This window comes from Osmia lignaria, chromosome 2 (assembly GCF_051020975.1).
Source record: "Osmia lignaria lignaria isolate PbOS001 chromosome 2, iyOsmLign1, whole genome shotgun sequence".
In the NCBI taxonomy this organism is placed as follows: Eukaryota; Metazoa; Arthropoda; class Insecta; order Hymenoptera; family Megachilidae; genus Osmia; species Osmia lignaria.
This window is the reverse complement of record NC_135033.1, coordinates 8,771,190-8,796,047: the sequence shown is the minus strand read 5'-3', so window position 1 is coordinate 8,796,047 and position 24,858 is coordinate 8,771,190. Positions and strand designations below refer to the sequence as shown.

General features: G+C 36.9%; 3 protein-coding genes across 6 annotated transcripts; 2 read left to right on the top strand and 1 right to left on the bottom strand.

Moving 5' to 3' along the window:
* Nucleotides 1–3: 3 nt before the first annotated feature.
* On the top strand, nucleotides 4–4,802 carry Snx17 (sorting nexin 17). Of its 3 annotated transcripts, XM_034330186.2 has the most exons (11): nucleotides 4–157; nucleotides 253–384; nucleotides 467–616; nucleotides 732–1,073; nucleotides 1,152–1,517; nucleotides 1,601–1,691; nucleotides 1,772–2,022; nucleotides 2,111–2,317; nucleotides 2,393–2,575; nucleotides 2,653–2,745; nucleotides 2,809–4,802. In XM_034330186.2, exons 4-11 carry the CDS (start codon nucleotides 1,014–1,016, stop codon nucleotides 3,001–3,003), a joined length of 1,446 nt encoding a protein of 481 aa, XP_034186077.2. In that variant the 5' UTR covers nucleotides 4–157; nucleotides 253–384; nucleotides 467–616; nucleotides 732–1,013; the 3' UTR covers nucleotides 3,004–4,802. The 3 variants fall into 3 exon arrangements, with proteins under 3 accessions (XP_034186077.2, XP_034186076.2, XP_076547221.1); XM_034330185.2 differs by lacking the exon at nucleotides 253–384 and having other exon boundaries at nucleotides 26–157; XM_076691106.1 differs by lacking the exon at nucleotides 4–157 and having other exon boundaries at nucleotides 198–384.
* hpo (serine/threonine-protein kinase hippo) lies at nucleotides 1,772–8,506 on the bottom strand. 2 transcript variants are annotated; one of them, XM_034330184.2, is made up of 10 exons: nucleotides 8,307–8,506; nucleotides 7,781–7,861; nucleotides 7,527–7,707; nucleotides 7,217–7,444; nucleotides 6,802–7,120; nucleotides 6,579–6,712; nucleotides 6,333–6,495; nucleotides 6,163–6,254; nucleotides 5,913–6,107; nucleotides 1,772–5,747 (listed from the first exon to the last, which is right to left on the bottom strand). In XM_034330184.2, exons 1-10 carry the CDS (start codon nucleotides 8,318–8,320, stop codon nucleotides 5,589–5,591), a joined length of 1,566 nt encoding a protein of 521 aa, XP_034186075.1. In that variant the 5' UTR covers nucleotides 8,321–8,506; the 3' UTR covers nucleotides 1,772–5,588. The 2 variants fall into 2 exon arrangements, with proteins under 2 accessions (XP_034186075.1, XP_034186074.1); XM_034330183.2 differs by having other exon boundaries at nucleotides 1,772–5,768; nucleotides 8,307–8,505.
* Nucleotides 8,507–9,004: 498 nt separating this feature from the next.
* Nucleotides 9,005–23,983, top strand: yki (Transcriptional coactivator yki). The gene is made up of 6 exons (XM_034330188.2): nucleotides 9,005–10,333; nucleotides 20,385–20,608; nucleotides 21,214–21,401; nucleotides 21,491–21,677; nucleotides 21,768–21,853; nucleotides 21,961–23,983. The coding sequence occupies exons 1-6, from the start codon at nucleotides 9,690–9,692 to the stop codon at nucleotides 22,054–22,056; spliced, it is 1,425 nt and encodes a 474-aa protein (XP_034186079.1). The 5' UTR covers nucleotides 9,005–9,689; the 3' UTR covers nucleotides 22,057–23,983.
* Nucleotides 23,984–24,858: the final 875 nt, after the last annotated feature.

Below are 24,858 nucleotides of genomic sequence, written 5' to 3'. Positions count from 1 at the left end.
CTTTGTAGTTATTTTAATACAGCACAATATATAATAGTAAAAAATTAAATTAATGGAATAGCAAATTTACATGACATTTTGTCATTAAAAAAAGAATTTAGCACGTATGTATGTACAAGAATGTTAAAGATTCGTCGTTCTACATGGAAATTTAAAGGTATGGTAGTTTTCTTTATGATAATAAAAAGTTTCATTCACAATAAAATTGTCAAACGAGTGTCTGATCTAGGCTTTTTCGATGTTTTAAAATAGAATCTGTTAACACAGGCGCCGTGGCGCCTACAAGATTCCAAAACGAAACATAAAGATGGAAAAAATTAAATGTATTTCAAAACAAGAACAAGAACAAGAACTACGCGATAAATTTATAAAATTACATATCATGTAAACGTCTTTAATATTTCTTGTTTAAAAAATCGGAATGCTGAGACGTATATTTTTCCGTAATTGAATTGAAATTTTACAGATCGTGTTGATTTACATAACATTATTATGTTGATGTTAACGTAGGCTTAAAAAAATGCGTCAGCTGTAATCGTCAGAAATATAGTTGTTGAGTGGGTGTCAAACGAATACGCCTATCGTCAGTAAAAAATCATGGTGAGGTAAACAGACGGTATGTATTCTGCGTAATTAATAACTGATGAATAATAAAACAAGAACTATAACTTTAAACAAATAATATTTTAAATTTGAATGTAATTTGCTTCTTAATTTTTTTTACTTTTCAGATGGAGTAACTTCAAGAAATATGTAATTACATGTTTGAAAATCCAATTCTCTCTTACTTTTGTACAATATGGAGCTTTTAATACAAATATTTTTATTTGTTTTGAATCATTATATGTATATTGATTTCATTGAAAGATTTTGTTAAATAAGTTATATACATGTTTATAAAGGAAAGTTTAGTTAATTGTAACTTACTATAAATTAGTTCTGTTACAGTATTGTACATATAATGTATTTTAATTATAAAAAAATATAGAGCATTGATATATTATTTTATAAAGATGCATTTCTCTATACCAGATACACAAGAATTTATTGATACAGCTGGTAATACCTATGTGGTAATTATTTTTACTATGTAATATTTTATTTTTGTTACAATACATTCATGTATATTTATTTTAATTTTAATTTTGTAGGGTTACAATATCCATATAAATGGTTTATTTCATTGTACAGTGAGATATAAACAACTACATAGTCTTCATGAGCAATTGACAAAGGATTTAAATATAAGTCTTCCATCGTTCCCACCAAAAAAATTTTTTCCTTTAACAACAAATCAACAAGAAGAACGTCGTTTTTCTTTGGAAAAATATATCCAGTCAATTGGACAAAATGCAGTGGTTAATAATTCAGGAATATTAAATGGATTTTTATTGAATGCTCAACAAGAAACTGTAGGAGGACCGTGCAATGATGAAGTTATGGATATTTTTCTCATGAATGGCAGCAAAATAATAGTCAATGTTTCCACAGGAGATCATTCTAGTAATGTTTTAAGGGTATTTTTTTTTATTTTAAAAACTTATATCAAAATATATGTTATATAAGGTAATAAGACTTAATTAATGTTTTTTTTTAATAGAAAGTGTGTCAACATCTTAAACTACCAGACCAATATCATTCTTATTTTGCATTATTTATTGTTGCTCAAGATGAAGACAATAGTATTTATTGTGAGTCTGCTTTCATACTACTATATTTTACAGTACTATATACAATTTTTGTTAATTTTTCTTATATATATTATTTTCAGTCTTGAGAAAATTACAAGATTTTGAATCCCCTTTTATAACAAATAAACACATGCATGTTATAGGAAGTAGAGTTGTACTTGGGAGAAATTACTGGGATGTGGGGTATGATGTTAAACTAATGAATAATTCAGTGGCAATGAATTTGTTATATATACAAGCAGTTGCAGAAGTTCAAAGAGGCTGGATTCTTGTTACAGATGAATTGAAAAATCAATTAACTACATTACAAAATTATGAAAAGAAAAGAGAAGTATGTTTAAAGACTTGCTATAGTTTGAGAAACAGAGATACTAATAATCATGTTACATTGCTGTAATCTTTAAACAATGTTGTTTTAGTATGTGGATTTAGTCCGTAGTTTAAAATACTATGGTTATATTCAGTTTGCTCCATGCCTCTGTGACTATCCTCGTTCAGATACAAAAGTATTAGTTGCTATAGGAAGAAACGAATTGAATTTGCGTATATTATCTGATGAAGGAAAACGTGAAGAAATGTTTAAAGTTTCACGAATGCGTTGTTGGCGTATAACTACACTACAAAATGTAATTCTAAAAGAAAATAATGTTGTAAATGTTATTGCATAACTTGGTTTATCTAATTTTTTTTTTCTTTTTTAGGGAGCTGAAAGAAGTGAAGAAAATGACGATTTTAGCTTAGAGTTATCCTTTGAATATTTAGTAGCTAAAAATGAACTACAGTGGATTACAATTATTTCGGAACAAGCTATTTTAATGTCCGTATGTTTGCAAGCTATGATTGATGAATTATTACTAAAAAATGATGGTGGTAATAAAACTCAGGTTAATAAGCAGCCCCATTAATTATCGAATAAATTTAAATAATTTTCCACATTCAATATTTGATCATTTCTTTGTAGGAAGTATCTCAAAAATCTTGGACGTATGTTATGAGAGATGGACAAAGCGTCATAATGGGATCAAGCTCCAATGAATCTGAAGAAAGTAAAAAGGTATGTAAACTAAATAGTACTTACGCTTTATTTATTAAACTATTACATGTATCTTTTCCTTAGAATCATCGTATCAAAGAATCTTCAAGATCAGAACCAATTATGAAAAAACTTGCAGATAAATTATCAATAGTAAAAATGAAAAAATCTAATGATGCTAAAAGTAACATAAGTAACAAATCTCAGGGAAAATATCCATTGGAACATGATGTTATGGAAAACAATGCATTTCGTATGATCGGCGATGATGATTTATAATTACGAAGGGTGATTTCAGCTATTCTGAAAAACATTTTAAAACAAAGTATATTTTTTCTAAACTGCAATGAAACGATGCAAATTTATAGATTTTTTACATGAAATGTAGTAAAACAAATATTTTACTTGTATGCTACTATCATGATCGTTTTATTCATATAAATTTCGAAAAATTTATCAGTTATTTTTAAGATTTATAAAAATAATATAGAAATTAAGGGCTTGAAAATTTGTAACAAGGTTTTTCTAATATATATACACACGTTGATAATAAAGAGGGCATAACAAGTATGCAAACTTCATGGAAGAATGAATGCGTCTTGAACGAAACTCAGTTTACGGAAAGTATCGAAGAAAGTTTTAAAATGGATGAAATAAAAGAACTTAAATAACTTAGAATACATTTTATTATTAAAATCAAATATGCAAAAGGCAGTGATTTTATACTGATTTTATCCGCTTTTGTTTTAAATAAAAATCATTAATATATTTAATTTTAATACTTTTAAATGAGACTAATTCGTGTATTACGCTGTATAATCAGTTTATAATTCTAACTAGATAGGTAATCATTTGTTGGAAAAACGAATTTCTGCCTTCAGTCTGTATATTTTGCCCAAACATATAGAGAATGGTACAATTTATGAGAAAAATGTAAAGTTAAAACGACTTCCTAAACAAATAATTGTAAACTGTAATACAAAAGGATAATAATTTTCTAATACGCAAAATAAAAACATTCGCTATGGTCCTATGAAATAGACTTCTACACGTGTACATTATACTCATAAATATTATAGATCTCTATTTCATGGACTATTAGAATCTTTATAGAAAAAAATTTTTATCGTACTTCTTAATGATGGATAATAGGTAATTATATGGAAATGCATAATTACTTTTTTTTTTTTACAACTTCATTTCCGCATGTTGTTTGCATTTTAGTGATACACGTGGAAGATGAACATAGAAAATTTTTTACTACAAACGTATTTATGCTCTATCAAATGTATAATTCTGCATAAGTCAAATTTATTCATTTCTATTAGATTATTGCAACAGACGTATATTTCGTATATCGCAGTGAATGGTGTGCCCTATTTTTCATCATACAATAAAGATATCTTTTTTTTCTTAAATATAACTTAATTGTCTGTTGGTTTATCAACAGTAAAATCCAATACTATTATTTGAATAATGTTGTATGTCATGGTAGGGCCATATAAAGACTGGATTTAATAATTAATATTTGAATCTCTTCTGACCATAATGTGCATATTTTCTATATCAAAAATATGTTGTTATTCTGTATTGTTATTTTCTAAATAAACAGAAAAGTCAGTTCTGGCTATAGCATTTAAGTATTATAAATCTATTTTCGCTACTTATAAAATAGCCCAACGTCAGCAAAGAATTACTCCATTATGTCGTAATATCCTTAATAATAGGTGCATGCGTTACTGTTTCATTTGCAGAACTGGTACAAATATGCATTGAAATCTTTATTAACGCCGAAAGTAATATTAACGTGTTTCAAAATCTCAAATGTGAAAATCGTTTAAAAAATGCATTTTAATAGAATAAAAAGTTTTACATAAATCTAAAAATATAAATCTTGCCATTGTTTTATGACGACTATTCTCAACAATTTAAATACTGACTTAACGAATTATTGAAATATTAAAATACGTTCTAATACGGAAGACTAATTTTAGTACATTCATTCGTCAAATATTTTACAGTGAGATGTTACTCTCATTGTGATGTTGCATACTTCAAAAAAATAAAAAAAAATAAAACATTTCGTAGGTTTACTTTTACGGGAATTAAAAATGAAATTGTTAAACGTAAAAACGAATATTTCATAAACTAATTATAATATCTACAGGTAACGCATAACTTATTTATGGCAGTAAAAAAGGAGTAAGTTTCATAACACTTTTTTTCTAAAAATTGCTTCACGAGCAAACGATACATTAGCACACAAAACTATATAAATATATTTTCGGGATGATCTCCATGCATGTGTTTCGTATGAGCGATGATACTGTAATATTATGGATAAAATAAATGGCATAGTATGTGACTAGCGTAAGATAAAAACCGAATATCAATTTTACATGGACGTCCACTTTCTTCTTCAATAAAAAAAAAAAAATCACAAACATGGCTTACTAATATTGTTTACTCTCGTTGCATTTAACTTTTAAAGAACGCTAAATGGACTTCGTATCTTTATAAGCATATGTAACTGATAAACATAATGATAAAAAAAAATTAAGTATAATGATTATTTGTTTATCTAAATCGCGTAAAATAATTTACATTGGTGACGTGAGGCTATTGGCTAGTATTAGTTACTCGTACTTGATTCACAAAAAGAGAGAACATTGCTTTAAAAACAAAAGAAAATATCATTAATCGCTAATATTCGTGTTGTAAATGAATGTTTAGTCAAATGTGATCAATGTTCTTCTTTTTGATGAATCCAAGGGCGAGATGAATAAAATCTATTCATTTATACAACTGTACACCCTTTATCTACCGTCATCACACTTATTTGTATGAAAAAAGTAACCAAACTGTTAGAAGTTTTGCTGGCGTTTCCGCTTAGTATCCATAGCATCAAGAATCGGTTGTCTCTTTGTTTGGTACCTTCTTCTTAACTCATCAATTTCGCGTTCCATTTCTGCGTCCAAATTAGCCATTCGTTGCTGTAGTTCCTCGTACGAGAGAAACTTCAGCTGCAGGATATGGTTGTTTATCTATATTCAAGTTTTTTTTAATGATGCCTAAAGTGGCATTATATCGATCGATTTTAAGTCAAAGAAAGATACTACGAAGTACTCGTGAAAAACTCGTTTAACCTGACTGATGCTATTTAAAAGTTATAACTATTTAATACTTACGAAATCAAAGTCGCGTTCCGTGAAGACATTTTGGAACTTGGATATGTTATTATGAGGCTGTTCTTGTACCGGATGAGAAATTTGATTAAGTTGTAATTGCAAATGACTTTGAAACCTTTGAGATTCTGTTGGACTTCGTAATTCTAATTTATTTTCATTATCTTGATTATGTGCTCCAAGTATTTGTCCATTACCCTAAGAACGATGAAATCAGTATCTTGTATATTTTAAAATGTAACATGAATCTTACCTTCCCTATTTCCGGTGCTTCCTTTTTGTCAAAATGATCTAAAAACAGTGGTCGATATTTCTTTCCAGATTCAACGGACCCTGTATTATGACCTGTAAAAAGATAAATTGTATTAGTTCAATTAAATTAATTAATCTGTCACAATTTAATATAGAATCATTCTTACTAACGTTTCATGGTCGCTTCGGTATCTGTATCACTATTAATAACCATTGTGCCCAAGTCTAACATTGCAGAAACAAGCGTTCCTGTATCTGGAAGATCGTGACTCGGTACTAAAGTTCCTGTGTCCTCTGGTAAAGGTTTCATTGTTCCACTACAGTCTTCTTCATCCTTATAATAATCGGTAAATATTTAATATAATTGTTATCATATATTTAGTAGAACATATCAATGAATTTTAACACAATACAAACCGAATCTTCTGTCTGGTTTTGATTTTTGATTGCAACATTATTGATAACATGAGCACGATGTGCACTCTGTTTTTCTCTTATTTCATGTGCTTCTGCAATCATTAGACTGAGAATACTTGGTTGTTTAGCATTACCTGTAACCAAATATTGTATCAATACTAATAAAAAAAATGAAACTTATTTAAGTGATTCAATTAAGTTAATAATTTCACTAGCTTTTTACCTATAAATTCGTGATTTAGAAGCTCAGTAGCAGTAGCTCTTTCTTCTGGATTTTTAACAAGGCACCCACTGACAAAATCGATAAATTCAGAACTCCATTGGTCTGGTTCTCTAAAGCTAGGTGGTGGTTTAGTTGGTATCATAAATATTGCTCTCATCGGATGTATATCACCATATGGTGGTTTGCCTTCTGCCATTTCTAAAGCAGTTATACCAAGGGACCATATGTCTGCAACACAATCGTATCCAATTTCTTGTATAACTTCTGGAGCCATCCAGAATGGAGTTCCTATGACTGTATTACGCTTTGCCATTGTATCCTAAAACAATTGTTCCAAGTTAATGTTCACTCTTCTTAGATAAAAAAAAGCTTAGTTTGCATATATATAGAAATTATTAGACAATAGAGTTATTACAGTTAATTGTCCTGCTACTCCAAAGTCTGCCAACTTTGCATGCCCTTCATTGTTGAGTAGAATATTCCCTGCTTTAATATCTCTATGTATTTTTCTTCTCAAATGAAGATACTCCAAACCTTTTAAAGTATCACTGAGGATAGTTGCTATTTCATCCTCTTGAAGAGTTTTTTTCCTTAACCTCATAATATCACTTACAGATCCAGCTCCACAATATTCCATTACAATCTGTGAAAGTATATTCTGATGAATATGATCAAAGGATATGTATCATAATTTTACTCTCCATAATGATAATATTTAAAGTTACCCATAAATCAGTGTTCTTAAAGTAGCTTCCATAATATTTAACAACATATGGAGAATCACACTGTTGCATGATAGAAATCTCTTTTATAATTTCTTGTAAATCTGTGTCCACAGGAACTTGTTTAATGGCAAGTACCTGTCCACTTTCTTTGTGCAATGCTTTATAAACTGATCCATACGATCTATGTAAAAATATGATCACCATTAAATTATAAGAAATATTAATATTTCTCATTGACAATCTCATCAACTTACCCTTCTCCTAACTTGCATATTATATCAAACACTTCCTCTGGTTGTCTTGTTAAACTTTCTTCTGACAACTTTTTTAATTCACTATAAAACAGGTTATTTTAAATGTTAAATTAGATACAATTTTTCGTTTACAATTAGCTTGTTTATTTTTATTTTACAAAATTGGATTGTACAAAACATTTGTATGATAGGTGTCATACAACATAAAGCTGTGTCAATATTTTAAGATAATTACAGTAAGTAACGAATTCTAGTAGTACCAAAAGAAATGAAAAAATTCCCAACAATTGAATGCTTTTCAAATTTATTCGAGCAAGCAAAAATAATCGTGAGCATATTAAATGCAACGAAATTGATAACGCAGGTTAACAAAGAAACAAAGAATCGATACGGTATAGTTTTTTCATATAACAAACGAAATGCATTAAGGATTGAGAGTCGATTCTTTCCAGCTACGAATAACTTCCGTCTGCAGATTCATAAAGTTCTTCAAGTTTAAAAACACGAAGTAAAAACAATTAAATACCTCTTCGAAGACATTTTCGCTTTTCGCGTCAACGAGTTCTTACGTGAATAAAAACACCTTCAGTATTTACACAAATAACTTAACGTGGATAAAACAGATATCATTCCGGTTGTAAAAACATAGTCAATTTAAAATAGAAGTGTTACATTTTTGTCAATAAATTAAAGTAACCACACAACCGAAATATCGAAACAGTGACTACAGAGGCAAAAGACTGAACATGCCTTTGTTTTTAAGGAGTTATAATTTAGGGGGTCACAGACGCCCCAGATGAGATCAAGATGAGATCTTTGTGTTCAAAGAGAATCCAGATGATCCTTGACCAACCAAGATCCTACGCCTTTCTTAAGTTTGTAAATTATTCTTAAAGCACAAGGAATGGCATAAAGGTGAAAATACAATTTGCGGATTATTTCAAAAGATATAATCTTACGTACTAGTCATTATTTATTTAACAATATTGATTTTTTAAACGTTAAATATATTGATATGATTTTTAGGACGACAAATGTTTCCATAAATTTGACGATCTCCACTTACTTTTTAACTCTTAAAGCAATTGCATTTTTTAAGTTTGAGAATATTATGAAAGCTTGTATCAGGTAGGTAATTAGCAAAAGAATCTTCATAGATGCCGCCAATCTGATTTAGTAGAAAGTACGGTCAGCAGATGGCGATGCAACTCGAGTAGCAGTTGAACACACAGGAGTTTCTAGGCCCTGTACGTAATCGCGTGTCCACGCACGGTGAACGCTAGCACTCGTTTGCTAGACGGCCGGCTAGCAAAACGAGTCGATTTCTCCTGGTGCGCGATATCGGTGGTAAAAGGTGGAGAGGAGACGTTGCTCGTCGAGGAATTCGAGGGTATTGTCGAGGATACCGGTACGAGGGGACCTTGTGGTAGTTGCAACGACGGCGGCAGCGACGGCGGTGGCGGCGGCGGCGGCGACGGCATTGTCCTGCTTGTTTTGTTGTCTCGCGCGAAACGCACAGGTGGAAAAGAGAAGAAACTATTGCGTTGTCGAGGAACCGAGGAGTGACGGAGGAGAGCGAGACGACGGTGTGTACGAGTCGTATAGAGAAGAGACTGGTGGTGTGTCGTATACGAATGCTCATAGGTGTACCGTAAAAGACAACTGCAAACGTCTCGTAAAAGGGAGAAAGAAAGAGATAGGTAGAGGTAGAGAAGAGATTTGGTACGGTGGCGAAAGAGAAAGACAAGTACGAGAAGAGATAGATAGGAGAAGAGAGGAAAGAAAAGGTGGGAGAGAAAGAGAGACGGAAATAAAGAAGAACGAAAGGTAGCCAGTGTACAGGACACGAGGAGAGACGACAGGGCGAGAGAGAAAGACACGAGAAGCGCATTAGAGTGCGTGATCCAAAATGGCGCTGAACCAGGACGTGGACCAGTTGTCGAAGAGTAATCTCGTGGTAAGGATCGATCAAAACTCTGAATCGGATCTACAGGCGCTTTTCGACAGCGTCCTGAAGCCAGACTCGAAGCGTCCGCTGCAAGTACCACTGCGCATGCGCAATCTACCAGATTCCTTCTTCAATCCACCGTCGACGGGTAGCAAGAGTCCCTCGATTTCGCATTCCCGGGAGAATTCGGCGGATTCGGCGTTCGGTACAGCGGCCGCAGCGGCGGTCGGTGGTGGTGCACCCGGTGGAAACGCGACCGGTGCCACACCATCTACCGGGGCAGCAGGTGCATCTACCGGTGGAAGTGGAAACAGCGGTGGTAGCGGTTCGAACGCTGCAGGTGCGGCTGCGGCAGCAGTCGCGGCCGCGGCCGCGGCTGGCCTAACCGTTGCTCATCCTCGCGCCCACAGCAGCCCGGCCTCTCTTCAGCAAACCTACGCCTCGGCTCAGCAGGCGCCTCAGCACGCGCCCCAGCCGCACGCGCGTCACCACCATCACCAGAAGCAACGCAGCTACGACGTCATCAGTACGGTCGACGACCTGGGTCCCCTGCCACATGGATGGGAACAGGCGCGCACCCCCGAGGGACAAATCTACTTCCTCAAGTGAGTTCTCGTTACGTCTCTCTGTCACTGTGTTTTCTTTACATCTCTTCTCTTCTCTTCTCTTACCGTCTCTTCTCTTCCCATTCCTCTTATAACACTAACGCTTTATTACGATTAAGCCAAGCCGACCGACTGTCTGCCATATCTTCCAAGTTCGAATCCGTACCCCGTCAATGGGATCGTGCTCGACTCGTTAGGATCAACGGAATCCTTTTCGAACGCTCTTAAGGTTTCCTCGTTAAACGTAGTTTCGCGTTCGCCGATCCTCTTAAGGCATTATCTCGACGAAGATACGAAGGGAATACGAAGCAGTCGTGGACGTGACATTTTCGAAATCGTTACGAAAACAGGTGCTCTCTCGTTGTCTTCTTATTCACCGTTAACTCTATCGTGTCGCATCGCATCGATTCTACATTAACGATTCAAAAAACGAATCGCATTCGATCGAATCGCTTATCGGAGAATTCATCCGTGCTCTATGACGCTGTTCAACATATTTTCTCTCTGTGTTCGGGTCCCACATACCTCAAGGCCGTTACTGTCTTTATCGCCACCTCGGACTTACTCATCGTTGTTTCTCCGTTCCTCCATTTCTCGGCCATGTCTTCTTTACCCCACTTCGTTGTGTGCATCCATCGTCCCCGCCATCTCCTTCTCTCTCATCTTTCTCCATTGCTGTCTCTCCTCGTCAATCTACAAACCGCCTACCCGATACATCCAGCCCCTTCTCCATCCTTCCTCTCCTTCCCCTCCTCCATCCCGGCACGTTTAACCTGATCCACCTGCGCCGTGACTAGGATTCCCACGTGTCACCTGTCGTGGGAAACGCTCCCTTGTCTGCTTTGTCGCCTCGTTCACCTCCTACCTTTCTTCCTTCCTTCCTACCTTCCTTCCTTCCTTCCACCCACCTGTCTTTGACCCGACCACCACGTTTCTTTGCTTGGGGTGATCGTTCTGTATCAGGACGAGCTTGAAATTTTTCACCCGTTGTTTTTTCCTCGCTCGTTTTTCTCCTTGCACACGTTCGAGATGTCTGATTACAATTTCGAGCGTGTAGTGGCTGATGTCACGTCGAGATATACCGGCGATAATCGATACGGTGCTCTCGATAACAGGTATATTGTGCCCGAGAAAAGAAAGAAAGTCTGTCGGTTCCATTCAGTCGGTCGCTTTTTCTGAATATTCATCGTTCACTCTAAAAGCTGACCGAAGTGAAGGCTATTGTTCTTCTCCTTTTCTCGTTTCTTATTTGCGAACGTGGAGAACACACGTTCACAGAGAGGAGCAGTGAGAGGGAGAAAAAAAAAAAAAAAAAAAGAAAAAAACTCGAGAAGAGCCGTTCCTGTCCGCTCTCTTCTTTTCACAGAGGCTTTTACCTGAGCTTAAGCGTCCATTTCTGTTTTCACCGGCCAGATATATATCCCTTACCTGCCGCTAAAAATTCGTGAGAACGAATACGATGGAGGAGGGTCGGTTTTTGAGGAATACCAGGAACTACGTTTCACCGTTCGTGAGAACCCGACTTGACGGTCCTCTTTCATGCAAAATTTTTCCTTCTTCTTTTTCCTCGTTCGAATTTAATATCGTTGTTATATATTATTGTTAGAGCTTATCTCTTCCGGCGAGCTCACGGAGGTTAGATTAACCCAGCCTGACTCGCGATTCGTTTCGCTGAAGAACAATTCTCTTGCCGAGAAATCGAGCAATCGTTTGTTGCAACCGCGTCGCGTCGCGTTTCGTCTGCTACGTTTCCGTTTTCTTCGTTCGCATAGGTATCGATGTCCCGTGATTTCAACGGGACCAATTCGATTATCGAGCAGATAACGATCGCGAAAGTCTAGGATCGATAGGTATCGTTCAGGGATCGAGCTGTTTGAAGATAACGCGGCGAACGTAATCATGTTTGTTAATTGTTATTTAATTACCCGGGAATGGGAACGACTGAACGAGAAAACACGATTGGATGATACGTGTTTCGACCTTGTTGTTGAGATTTAAAATCTTAAGATAAAGCACGAGTACAGGAAATCGGTTTAATCCTTTTTGCTAAGTCGACGGATTTGACGAATAGTTGGTTGGATATTGAATTAATCAATTCTCGCGTAAACGTACGCTTTGAATGACGTATATGTACGTCAGAAAGGGTTAAATACACTGGATGGAAAAAGCGTAGGCCAGTTACAAATTTAGAAAGAGGATTATGAATCAACGTTCGGTATAGATTCTACGAAATTTCCGAGCTGTGTTACGTAGATCCGTGTTTGACTCGTGAAACGCGGTATATTTTTTTATTTTTCTATATCGGAAGCTTCCAACAGCTGTTCGTAACGCGTCTATTTGCAATGCAGGAAGCGGAATGAAAAGGTAAACGAAAGAAAGGAGTTGCTCGGCTAATAATTACACACGCCTCGCGTACGCGTATCAACGCTCGTTAATCGAGTTTTCAGGGTTCTTTCGTCGATATACGCTTATTTTAATACTTTGGCATAAAGGGTAATCAATCGGGACGAATCGAATCGTATCTTTTTACCTTTACAATGAAACATCGAAAATCTTTAATCGCATTATTAGTAATTTAATAGAGTAAAGGTGTGTAAAACTATATATAGTTAGCGTAGTCAGAGTCTAAAGTTAGGTGTACACCTTGCAGTCGTGGATTTTTTATCAAAATATACAAAATGTCTATTGATAGACTTTCAGAATAACGTTTCAATTTTGTATGTAAAAAAGTATGCGCTATTGATAGGATTTCTATTAGAGAATTTCTCTCAATGTACGACGCAAAATGAATTATGTAATCGGTATGAAAATAAACAAGGGAACATTAACGCTTGAACTTAACGATTATTAAAAGTTGAAATCCATAACTTTCCATTGGAGGAAAAATATTAGTTCGGTTGCCTTTGAGAATGAATCGAGCCGATTGCGGTGTCGATATCAGGAACGTTGAATGATCGTTTGGAAAGAAGGAAAAAGCATGACGATCCTCGATAAAGACACGTAACAGGAGGCGGGGATAGTTGGTCGATGTGTAAATGTTTCGATGCAAAAGAAGTGCAACGAAGCGAGAGGCCACGGTTGTGTTGTATTATGGCAGTAATGACTGGCCTGACGGCACCCGGTCTTTTCTCTCTCTCTCTCTCTCTCTCTCTTATTCCTCTTCTTCTTGCTCGTTCGTCCAATTACCTCTCTGTGGCCGTCACCGCGAGCTTTTGGATCTTATCCAGAAGCGGGACTTATTAGAATCTAATTTGCGTAATTGAAACGTGATTCGAGCCGCGAACAAAGTGACTGTTTGAAGAACAAAAAAAAAAAAAAAAGAAAAAGAAAAAGAAAATACCACTGTTTCTAGGAAACGTCGTCTCCTCGTGTTGAGTTCACATTTATATAGGGTGTTAAATGAATCTTAACCCATTTGATCCGGCATTTCGCACCTCTGATATAGAAACCTTCTTGCACAGAAATCGCCAGAATTTCTAAGATGCTTACGGTATTTCGATTATCGTCCCCTCGTTGATTTCAATAATCTTGAGGTTAATGAAACACGTCATCGATGCCTCTGAAAGAACTACAATTGTCATTTCAAACAAAAAAATGTTTATATTTTTAACATCTACGTTAAATTTGCTAGGAAAATACCTGAGGATTTTACGATAACCTACGTAGCTTTTTTTATTCATTCATATATAGGTATGTTTATCCTGAATTTTAGGGCCGGACATTATAGTTTATTCTTCACATGTTCATTAATATTTCTGAAAATCCTCAGGTACTACGCCCCCTAGCAAATTTAATGTAGATATTAAAAATTAAATAATTTTTTGTTTTAGATGACAATCGCAGTTTTTATGGCTTGCACCGCAAAAGTCTGCATCGAGTGCAGGACTCTGCCATTCTAGCTCCTGCGCCGCTATTTTCTCTCTCTCACTTTATTTTTACATCTTGTTACTTGAAATTGTAGAGGAAGCATCGTTTTACGAATAACTATAAGAATATATTTCGAAACTTTTATACTTTTTAAGAAGATCGCTCTTAAAGTTACCTATCATTTCGATGCCTCCTTGGTGGCTTCGTTGCTTAAAACGTGCAAATATAAGTAACTACGCTAATTCGATATAGATAATGTAGAAGTAATTAAAATTGAAAGGGATTAAACCAATCGCTTGTATTGTAAAGAATTGGAAAACGTAGGAACTTAGCATAAACAGTATTTTAATTAATAAAATAATATATTTTAAAAAAAAGCAATTTATTTATTCTATCCTCTTATCGTATCCTCCACTACCCAATGATTTTCTTCTGAAACGAATGAATTTCATTCTGAAATCCGTAAGTTCTATTTCGCAGCCCGAATACGGCTGAGCACCGTGTAGATTTCAATTAGAAAATAAAGATACCGGGGGAAGGAGATATACGTAAACCGTTTAAAGCGTTTGCTCCTCGTTAAGGAGACGAAACACGTTCTCCTTCCGCCGGTTTCTCTGCTAGCATCGTTCGCATCGCGAAATTTCTGCCAGCTTCGTTTATCTGTATCGGGATTATACTTTTTATTTTTTTCTTCGATTTTTCGTTTACCTGTGTTTAAGCGGCCAACGCAACCTCACCTCGCCGTGTATAATGTTATACGTTAGTCCCGTTACCTAGCTTCGCGTATTACATACCAGCGAGGAAAGCAACTGTATTCCGACGAAACGAAACGAAATGACTTTGGCGAAACAGCGGAGGAATCTTCTTTTTTTTTCTATTTTTTCTATTACTGTTTCATTCACTTTGATGTGAACAGTGGTTCAGTCAGTGTTTTATAGACTGTTGGCTACTGTAGTCTCCTATGTGGAGGTAATTAGTTCTAAGTAGATCGTGGAGAAATTAACTAGGCACTTGCCTTTCGAGCGCGAGTTCAAATCCCCATGGAGGAATTTTTTTTTTTTTTTTTTTTTTCTTTTAAATGTATATCATTTTATAATTTAGGATAATATTTATCATGAAATCTGTGCAATTATATTTCTGATCTTTTAGATTTCTTGAAATTGTGCGGGAGGGTGATGGTATAAATAGTACTCGCTATAAAGAGAGTACATAATCCTTGATGAACATACACTATCGCTTAAAAGTCGAGCGATTCGTGTAACACATCTATCCCGGTGCATCTGAATTCTTTTCTTTCAAACACCCTATAGATGTGTGCTCGCGAAACGTCTTGGCAGCTCGAGAAACACGTTTCGCCGCCAGGTGAACACACGAGACACGACGAGAAGGCATCCAAGGTTTTCCGTCAACTGTATCATTTGACGAAACATTAGTCACGAGCAAGAGTCACACATTTTATCCGTGGAATTCGTCCGACTCTCTCGGTCTCTCTTACGAATCCGCATTATCGAGCAACCGGTCACACTTCTTCATCCGTGTTCTTCGAATTTCTGGCTCGTGATCCAGCTTTTTGGCGGTCGAACCGCTAGGCATCGCGTCGCGAGTTCTTCGAGATTCCTGGAAATGCCTAAAATCGAACGATACCAAAGCGATTACGAATAACCAGCTGAGAATAAGTCTGAATTAATCGGAACAGTATGAGGATAGTTGCATAAATGCTTGGCTTACTTTAATACCGATATTAAGAATACCTGTTCCTAGGATCTCCCTAGGTTCTCCCGAAATCCAAGGGAAAGTTTAACCGATTCACCTAATTACCTATTCGAGGAATTAACGGCAATTGATCGGTGCTCGTTCGTTATCTCTGTGGCGCTCTTCTCGCCATAGTTGGTAATTGTCGAGGAAAAGCGATCGACGAGAAGGATCGAACGTAGATCATGATCGTTTTACCTGTAAATTCGTTTCGAGGACGTTTAGCGTGCATTTTCGAATGCAGTGAAAGTTGCGTTCATGCGACATCGGCATCCTGTTACGTTCAGGGTCAGTTAGAGCAACGTGGACGAATGATTTTCCTTTGATTCTTTTCCACCCGAAGCTTAGATGGTACCGATTCGGTAATCTCTCGTTGCGTTATTGCAGGTGCATCAAAAATATCCTGTACTCCTCTTTTCATCTGATCGAACATAAAGCGATGCGAATAAAATGAAAAAGAAATGGTAATGCAGGTATGCACGCGCGCGTGTTGGTTACGCATAGTTTTCGCGGTGTAGCGAATTGCGATAATATACGGTGGAAGACAACGACCGTGCGCGAGAGGTTTTTCCATTCGTGTATCGTCTCTCGAAAGACGTTTCTTTCGATAAGCGAAAGGTAAAGCGATAAATAATATCCGTGTGACGCGAGGAGAGAAGTAAAAACGCGAGATAAACGATATACGGCCAGACTTTATTTTACGCGTACGTCACGTTCGATCTATTTGTATTACTGTGGTACCGCGCGAGCACCTTCGATGTGTGTGCATTATAGTAATCGTCGTTTACCTGCGGACAGCAGAGTAGGTCGTACTCGCTGTTCGAAATGCAACAATTTCATTTATTTCAAGTAAATCCTTCATAATTGTTATGTTTTGTGATTTAAGAAGGGAAAGAAGGAAAAGTTGAAATATTTCGAACACCCTGAATATTCTAATACATCCGCGGGGATCGACGCGACGTTTTTACTCGGTTAGTCGGAGGCTAAAGACCCCGACACACCTGTAGACACTACTGCTAGAGAAGTGTTAGGCAGTAAACGCGAATACCAGATAGGAGGACAAATACCCAGGAATACCTCGAATGTATCGAAAGTTCAAGGCAGCGCGAAGTGTCCTCGGTTCGCTCTTTGCTTGTCGCTTCGTTCGACTTAACAATCAGCGATCACCGTTCAATACCCGTTGAAACTTTATTTTTTTCTTTCCTCGTTCAAAGCGGAAGGATTAAAGGCGATTTTAAATAGAGAGATAAGTTGAAAAGCGAACCTTGTACATTCTTCGAAAATCCATCTATTTTCGGTAACCTTCAGGAAAGTAACTCGTAGATTTCGTACAGATAAAGAAAGAAGTGGTTTTCCGGCTACGGATTAGCTAAGTGGCGCCAACTCGTATTTAAGCCGAAATTTCGTATACCGTTAATGGTTCCGACCGGTTCCATAAATAACGTCTATGACAACTTAATCGCACCGTGATATATTCCTCAACATTCGTCTCCACGTGGAAAAATCGAAAATGTACCAGGACGAATATTGATTTATGATTTTCTTCATCAAGGTCATTTTATTTCGAGTTTTCAAGGCTGTTGAAAGTTTCTTAACCCGTCGGTGCACAGGTGAATGCCTGAAACGTAATTATCTACCCGGGTTACTCTAGCAACTTGGTCAGGTTATAACTTAACTCCGAGGGAAGTTACAAAGAAAATCAATCTACAAGTATTTTTGTTTACTCCAAGCTGCGATTAGTCCACGTGGCACGTGGCAGGCGGTATCATTCAACTAATCAGTCGCTGATTTTTAAGTAGAATCTCTGTAGACGTAGGAAAAGAAACAAAGAATCTTCTTAGTCGAAGATGGATCGGAACTTTATCAATTTCCATAAATTCATTAAAAGACTCGCGTTAGCTGGCTCTTATCTCTGATAAAAGCGACGACAGTTTGTGCTCTCGAACTCTCGTCGAAGGTAGTTTTTTCACGGGAGAGAAAGTAACAACCAGAGGGAGGGCTACTGAAACTGCACAACGACGACGACGAAGACGACGACGAAGACGACGACGACGAAGACGACGACGACGACGACGACGACGACGTCGGGAGAGAAGAGCAAGCAGGCGAAAGAGAGCGTCGGTGCGAGAGTGTCTATTTACGAGTTGTCCGGCGCCGTGATGTCCGGAGTAAAAATACATCGTAGTCCGTATGCTGTGCGCCACACAGAAACCCTCTTGTAATTCTCCGATGCTCTCGAGCTGCCTGTTGCCTGTTCGCCTGCCTCCTCGCCTGCTTACTTGCTTTGCCTGCTTACTTACTTGCTTACTTGCCCACCTTCTCCCTCTTTTCTTACTTTCTTTCTCTTCTTTACCCCCATGCCTTTCTCTTGCGCTGCCCTCCCAACGGTGACTCTCTTGGAACGCATTCAACCGCTCCCGGAGAAGACCCACGACATGCTAGCTTTTCCAACACACCATCCTTTTTCTCTTCTACTCTCTCACCATCGATTGCTCATCTTCAACATTGATTTTCAATTAATCACTGTACATTTTCCTTTTTTATTTTATCACTGTAGATTTGATCGTTCTTCGACAGGGGTGGATTTTTCAACCCTTCCGAAGAATTATCCATTTGTCACCGTTTCATTTTGCCTAATTAAATTTCATTTCACGTTCTATCGTTATTGGAGCCATAGCTCGTCGCATCTGAGCATATCCGTTCTTCAGAGCGAAGGGGTTAATTTTATTAGAGGAATGATCGATATTGTTCCAAGAAACGCAAGTTTATCCGACGATCGAGAAAAGTAATATCGGCCTGGTTATTTTTCGTTCGACATCGTGGTGTTAGAGCTTAACGCGTCTCGATCAGATATACATCACGATTGGATAATGCTCTTAATGTTAAAACTACGTCAAACGCGTTCCGTTCCGGCCGGGTATTATTAACCGTGTAAGAAGATTTGTTTCTCGCTCGGAAATACTGGGAACACGTACGATACGTCGATTTACAGAACTTGTTTGTGTCCTCGTCGATGACTTAAGCGAAACGTATTGACTCATCGATGGATGGAAATATAAATGAGCGACGGTTTTTGGCAGAATATTAGATCGCTCTATTAATTCGGTGAAACAAAGCTTTCGTTACTTCATTCAAAACTTTCCGTCGCGGGATCGTAAAGAACCGTGAACAACGATGAAAACATTAAATCATTGTCGATATCTAAAATATGAAAATCAGCCGACTGACGGTTCTGTCAAAACATGTAAGCTTTTTGCATTTTCCATTCAAGATCGTCTTCAGAATTAAAGAATTACATTTGGCTCCATTTCAAAAGAGATCATTTACACTCAACGTTCGTATAAGAAGAACATTTCAATGAATGCGCTTATTCAAGAATTGCATTATGAATTATGAATTTTCTATAAAAAAAATTTCATACACGATGAAACCTTTATGTACCGATTTTAGTCAAATTTTCAGATTGAAATTGATACGCGTTAAGGGTCATTTTTCGATACCTTTATGTCACGAAATCGCGTCTGTCGATCCACGGGTATCCTTATGGTAAATTATTTGGATGCGTTCAGTAGCATCGAGTCGGAAAATTTCGGTGTCGAAGATTATAGAGGGTGTCGTATTTTAACCGTACGTTGGTCGTTGTCTAAAATTTCTCTGGAGTCAGGCAAGGTGGACGGTTCGCAAAGGTATTCGTTTCACGAAGGTAAATAAGAACTCGTAGCTCCTCCGGTGTAATGTTTTCCACTTCCTCTCGGTTGAAAAATGACACGCGAGTAAGGTAAATACGTTAGGTAGAAGGGAAGAAGACGGGATCGGCAATCACAGCCATTAGCCGCTATTTTTGTCGACCGAGAAACGTAGTGTTTTCGTGCAACTAAAGCCGTTTCGGATGAAACAGTTTCATCCTCCTCTCTCCGTGTTAACTTCTAACCGTACCATTTAGGATTTAACCCTTTAACCCCTATCATCCAAATCTTTGGTAGATCTTGAATTTATTAAATTTCAAACCGACGACGCACCTTTTGCGTCCTGCGTTTAACCAGAGACAGTCGAGTATCTTCATCTTGCAGAGTTTGAACGAAATCAACGATCCAAAGGTCGTGCGCTCCCCTTGTGAGAAAACGACGTTCTTTACGATACGATCAAACGTATTTGCCATTCGATTGAAAAAAAAAAAAAAAGTTTCCTCAATACTGATCGGTTTTTATTCGAAAAACGTTGTACGCCGTAGGCCTAACTACGCTGGCTAGAGGCAGGCGCCTGGCTGTTACTCCTTCGCGTCGTCTTTTGAATGGAACTATTTTTAGAATTCGCCTACTATATGTGGATAACTGTACGTGCCGTGGCGTATTCAGTTTCTGCACGGTGCCACGCTGGTATACGGTACAAAATAGCACGACCGTCTGAACCGTGTTATAATTTTATTTTCCAGCCACCTGACGCGAACCACGACATGGGAGGATCCACGAAAAACAGCGGCAGCGGCGAACGTGGCGGCCGTGGCCGCAGCCGTCGACAACGGGAAATCAACGAGCGCTGCTACAAATTCCTTAGGCCCGTTGCCCGATGGCTGGGAACAGGCGCGTACTCCCGAAGGAGAGATCTACTTCATTAATCATCAGACACGTACCACCTCTTGGTTCGATCCTAGAATCCGTAAGTTCATTGGAGATCCTTAGATGAATGTGATCAAGGAAGAGTTTCATCAAATCATTCCTAAACATTTCGATTCCGCGACGGTTTATTTTATATTAATCGATTTAGAATGATTTATTGTATCATAAGGAGCATCGTCGAAAGAATTCGAGTAGCCTGGTTGATAAGGTGTCCGATCATTGTTCGAGGATCCTTTGGAGCGCGAGTTCAAATCCCCGTGAAGGAAGATTTTGAAATGTTATTTTTTTTTTTTTTTTTATATTTCAATTACATTTAAGAGTAAACGAAGGTGTATTAACGAGCTTGTCGATTTTATGCAAAGATATATTATTTCCTGTAAAATATTGCCCGTACCGTTTTGCACGAGCCTATTGCTATGTTATGTAATTTGTACACGTTCAAACTTCAAGTTCGAACACATTCATGAGTCAGTGTGTAAGTTCATTCAAACATCGACGAAACTCCTTGCAAGTAGTGTGTAGGATGATCTTTAAAGGTCGCCCGTACCCCGCGATTTTATTTTCGTACGTGAATTAGAGTTATTCGTAGAATTCAAAGTTTTACCTATCATCAGTGGCTCATTCAGTCTGTCGATCCTTTTTCAGCTACGCATTTGCAAAGGGCCCCGACTTCTGGTGCTATGTTACCTCAGAATTGGCTGCAACAGCAACCCACAGGTGGTGGTATTCAAAGTAATCAAACGTTGCAAGCGTGTCAACAGAAACTTCGTCTTCAGTCGTTACAGATGGAACGCGAACGTCTTAAACAACGGCAACAGGAAATCATGCGTCAGGTTGGTGATCATAATAGTAGTAGGAGTATTTATTCAATGGTTTTCCATATTTTCTTTTTTTCCTTACGTCGAAATGTTTCGTTTTGCAGCAAGAACTGATGCTTCGACAGAGCACCACCGATGCCGCGATGGATCCATTCTTATCAGGAATCAATGAACAACACGTGCGTCAAGAGAGCGCAGACAGTGGTCTCGGTCTTGGTTCTGCTTACTCTCTTCCTCACACCCCGGAAGATTTCCTTGCAAATATCGACGACAATATGGATGGTACAAGCGGTAAGGCGTGAAAACATTTCCAAAGCCGGCTATTATTCTGTGATGAATCATCGTATAAAATATATGTAAATCGGGTTTTGTTTTTCATAGACGGAGGTGCACCTATGGAAACTCCAGATCTTTCTACTTTGAGCGACAATATTGATTCCACCGACGATCTTGTCCCATCGTTACAGGTACCTATCAGAAACACGGACAGCCGTCCTCGATCTCCGTTTGGAAGATTTTTTGATTTTAATTTCTTTCTTTTTTGTTTGTTTTTTTCCGGTAAATTCGTCACCAGTTGAGCGAGGATTTCAGTAGCGACATTTTGGACGACGTGCAATCGCTGATAAACCCTAACACGACAAAACCTGAAAACGTGCTGACGTGGCTGTAGTGTGCGGAGAGAGGGAATTGTCTATGACAGGCAAGCAATTGATGAAATCGACTCGATAACAAAAAAAAAAAGAAACAAAAAAATAAGAAACGAAACAACAATATCACAATTTTAATACGTCTAAACTGAATGGAACGATTCTAGAGGATCTTTACCAGTAACGACTATTCCATTAAGAAAACAAAAACGAAACAGGAACAGAACAAAAGGAAAAAAAAACCGGAAAAACGCACGTGAAAGGAGAAAATTTTAAAGTTTAAGTAGAAATGAAAGGAGAGCCTTAATTGCAACGCGCTATGCTCAACGTATAATACGAATCATGTATACAGGAATATTTTGTAGGGTGTCCTAAAAAGTGTTCACGTTAAATCGTAAGATCGTGTTCCAAATAAGGATTTCTTTCTTAGCTGCCATGTTTATCGTGCGAGGAAAAATGGTGGCTAAAAAAAGAAGAAGGAAATGTTAAAAGATTTGAAGCCTCTGGAATCTAGTGTTCATGGCAAGCTTGTTTGAGTCTTCCTGAAAAGATGCGTTTGAGAATTTTAAGCAGGCCGTTTAATTAGCATCGAGGCTTCCCGACAATTGAAAAACACTTGTCTATCTTTTACTTCTTCCTTTTTTTTTTTTACCACCTGTTGAAACACGATGATTAAAGCTCTTGGAATCTTGGAACAAAAGGAACACGATCTTCGATCGTGTGTAGAATTTCGAGGATTTTTTTATTTCTGGGATATCTTGCACGATGTAAATGAACATTGTATTCGGGTCTTTCTCTTTCTCTCTTAATTATTAGAGCGTTCGAGCGTTTGTATGTTTTCTTTTTTTTTTTTTTTTTGTATGCGTGTATGAGTGCATTCGTGGTCCCCCTCCCCCGAATCCCCGACATTTTGTATATATATAAGTTTGTATTTCTATTTACTAAAGCATTGTACGAGAGGGAGCGAGAGAGAGGACTGAATATTTTGCCTAATAATATTTAAATGTGCGTTCACGCTCATCATCATTGAAGGAAGAAAAAGAAAGGAGAGCGCGACGGTGTGTAAGCTCGATTTATTATATCTTCCCGATAGTAAGAAGATAGGACAAGTTGAATTGTTGTTTAATTATATTTATAATCAACGTTGGTTTATACAATGAGGAGAAAATCTGGTATCATGACATACCAGATTTTTTTTTTGAACGGTACACATATAGGATCTCGCGTGTGATTAGAAGAAGAAATTCTCTTTTAACACTTTGACGGCCGTATCTTTTTATACCTAACAGGAGAGATTATTCGTAGAATTATATTTCAGAGTTTTATTCAGAAAGTATATTACAAATAAAAAAAATAAAAAAAAGAATGATGACGTCGGCCGTCAAAGCGTTAGAAACCACCATACCTGATGTGTTCACGGGATTTCAAGGTATCAATTGAAAATTCGTGAAACGTTTAACGTGTAACGAAATGCAAAATAAGTGCAATTATTATATGAAGAAGAAAAATGATACGCTACCGTGTAGAAGGATAAAGGGGGGAGGGGAGGGGGAAAGAAAAAATGGAAGAGAGGTGATATTTTATTCGTTGATTACATTATAAACGGTGATCTTTGTGCGATGTTTACGGAAGCAAAATGAGCGACGTCTAAAAGTATCGAAGCATTTTTAAACACACACTGTTGTCTATAACTTCGAAGTTGGCATACGGAGCAAATCATGTTTACCGTGTGTTGTGTGTATCATTCAGATTCGAAACAGATTTTCTTCGAATCGTCGTGTCCAAAGTATATACATGTATATATACACACACATTTATATACATACACTGCAATCGAGTGTCGATAATGCTCAGACTAATTTTACAAAGCGAATTAATGCTTGAACGAAGTGCCTTTTCATTGCAATCGATTAGTTTAAAAAAACAAAAAAAACAAAAAAAAAAAAGAAACGACGATCTAATTAAACAAATCGTCACCTTTCAAAGCAATAACCGTCCATACGAGATGTTTACGTGAACATGTGGTAATTGTTAAAATAGGCAAACATTTTTTTCTTTTTTTTTTTTTAAAAAACCCTTTTTAAACACGGTAATTATATAGAACAGGATAAACCTTATCGATTTCAATGATCTTTACACATCGAGGTAATTAAAATCGGCAAGGTTCGTCCTGTTTCATGCAATTATCTGAAATACTTCGAAGAGGGGAACACAAAATATGAATATATATATATTTTTTTTATATATAAAGTCTATACTTGTTACGAATTGCAGTTATATTGGTATTTTGAGAAGAAGAAAGGAAAAAAAAACACTTGTTAGATTGTAAAATTCTCTTACGTTTTATACTACATTACAGTTATAATTATGGAGATTACAGAAAGAAAAAGGAGAGAGAGAGTATATGATATTTATAGATTATCTTTAAATATCTCTTTTAGCGTTAAGGATCATTTCGCCTTTAAACTCGTCCCCCATTTTTTTCGGGAAAGAAAGAAAGAAAGAAAGAAAAAGAAAGAAGAGGCCGTTGATCTACTAGTGTCTGTTTCCCGTGAAACAAACACGTGTAGTTAATTGTTAATTAAAAAGAGGAGATAATACGCGTATATTTAGTTACATGTGGCAGCTTGAAAACAAAAGCAGCAGAGGTTGACGTAACTATTTTCTTTTTTCTTTCGTTAGCACGAAAATGAGGCGACGATAAGCGGTACCAGTGATAACGATCGCTCTATTAAATGCATCCTTTTTCCATAAAAAAGAAACCGTTTTATTTTTTTGCCAGTAATCAAAATATTTATTATGCAATGTAACGGATGAAAAACTTG

Excerpts from the sequence above, each read along its gene's own strand:
- Snx17 (XM_034330186.2), top strand. The coding sequence starts at position 1,014 with ATGCATTTCTCTATACCAGATACACAAGAATTTATTGATACAGCTGGT. Across the intron at positions 1,074-1,151 it reads CAGCTGGTAATACCTATGTG|GGTTACAATATCCATATAAA; the intron begins GTAATTATTTTT and ends TTAATTTTGTAG. Across the intron at positions 1,518-1,600 it reads ATTCTAGTAATGTTTTAAGG|AAAGTGTGTCAACATCTTAA; the intron begins GTATTTTTTTTT and ends TTTTTTTAATAG.
- hpo (XM_034330183.2), bottom strand. Across the intron at positions 7,708-7,780 it reads ATATGCAAGTTAGGAGAAGG|ATCGTATGGATCAGTTTATA; the intron begins GTAAGTTGATGA and ends ATTTTTACATAG. Across the intron at positions 6,108-6,162 it reads AAGCACCGGAAATAGGGAAG|GGTAATGGACAAATACTTGG; the intron begins GTAAGATTCATG and ends CATCGTTCTTAG.
- yki (XM_034330188.2), top strand. The coding sequence starts at position 9,690 with ATGGCGCTGAACCAGGACGTGGACCAGTTGTCGAAGAGTAATCTCGTG. Across the intron at positions 21,402-21,490 it reads AACAGGAAATCATGCGTCAG|CAAGAACTGATGCTTCGACA; the intron begins GTTGGTGATCAT and ends TTCGTTTTGCAG. Across the intron at positions 21,678-21,767 it reads CAATATGGATGGTACAAGCG|ACGGAGGTGCACCTATGGAA; the intron begins GTAAGGCGTGAA and ends TGTTTTTCATAG.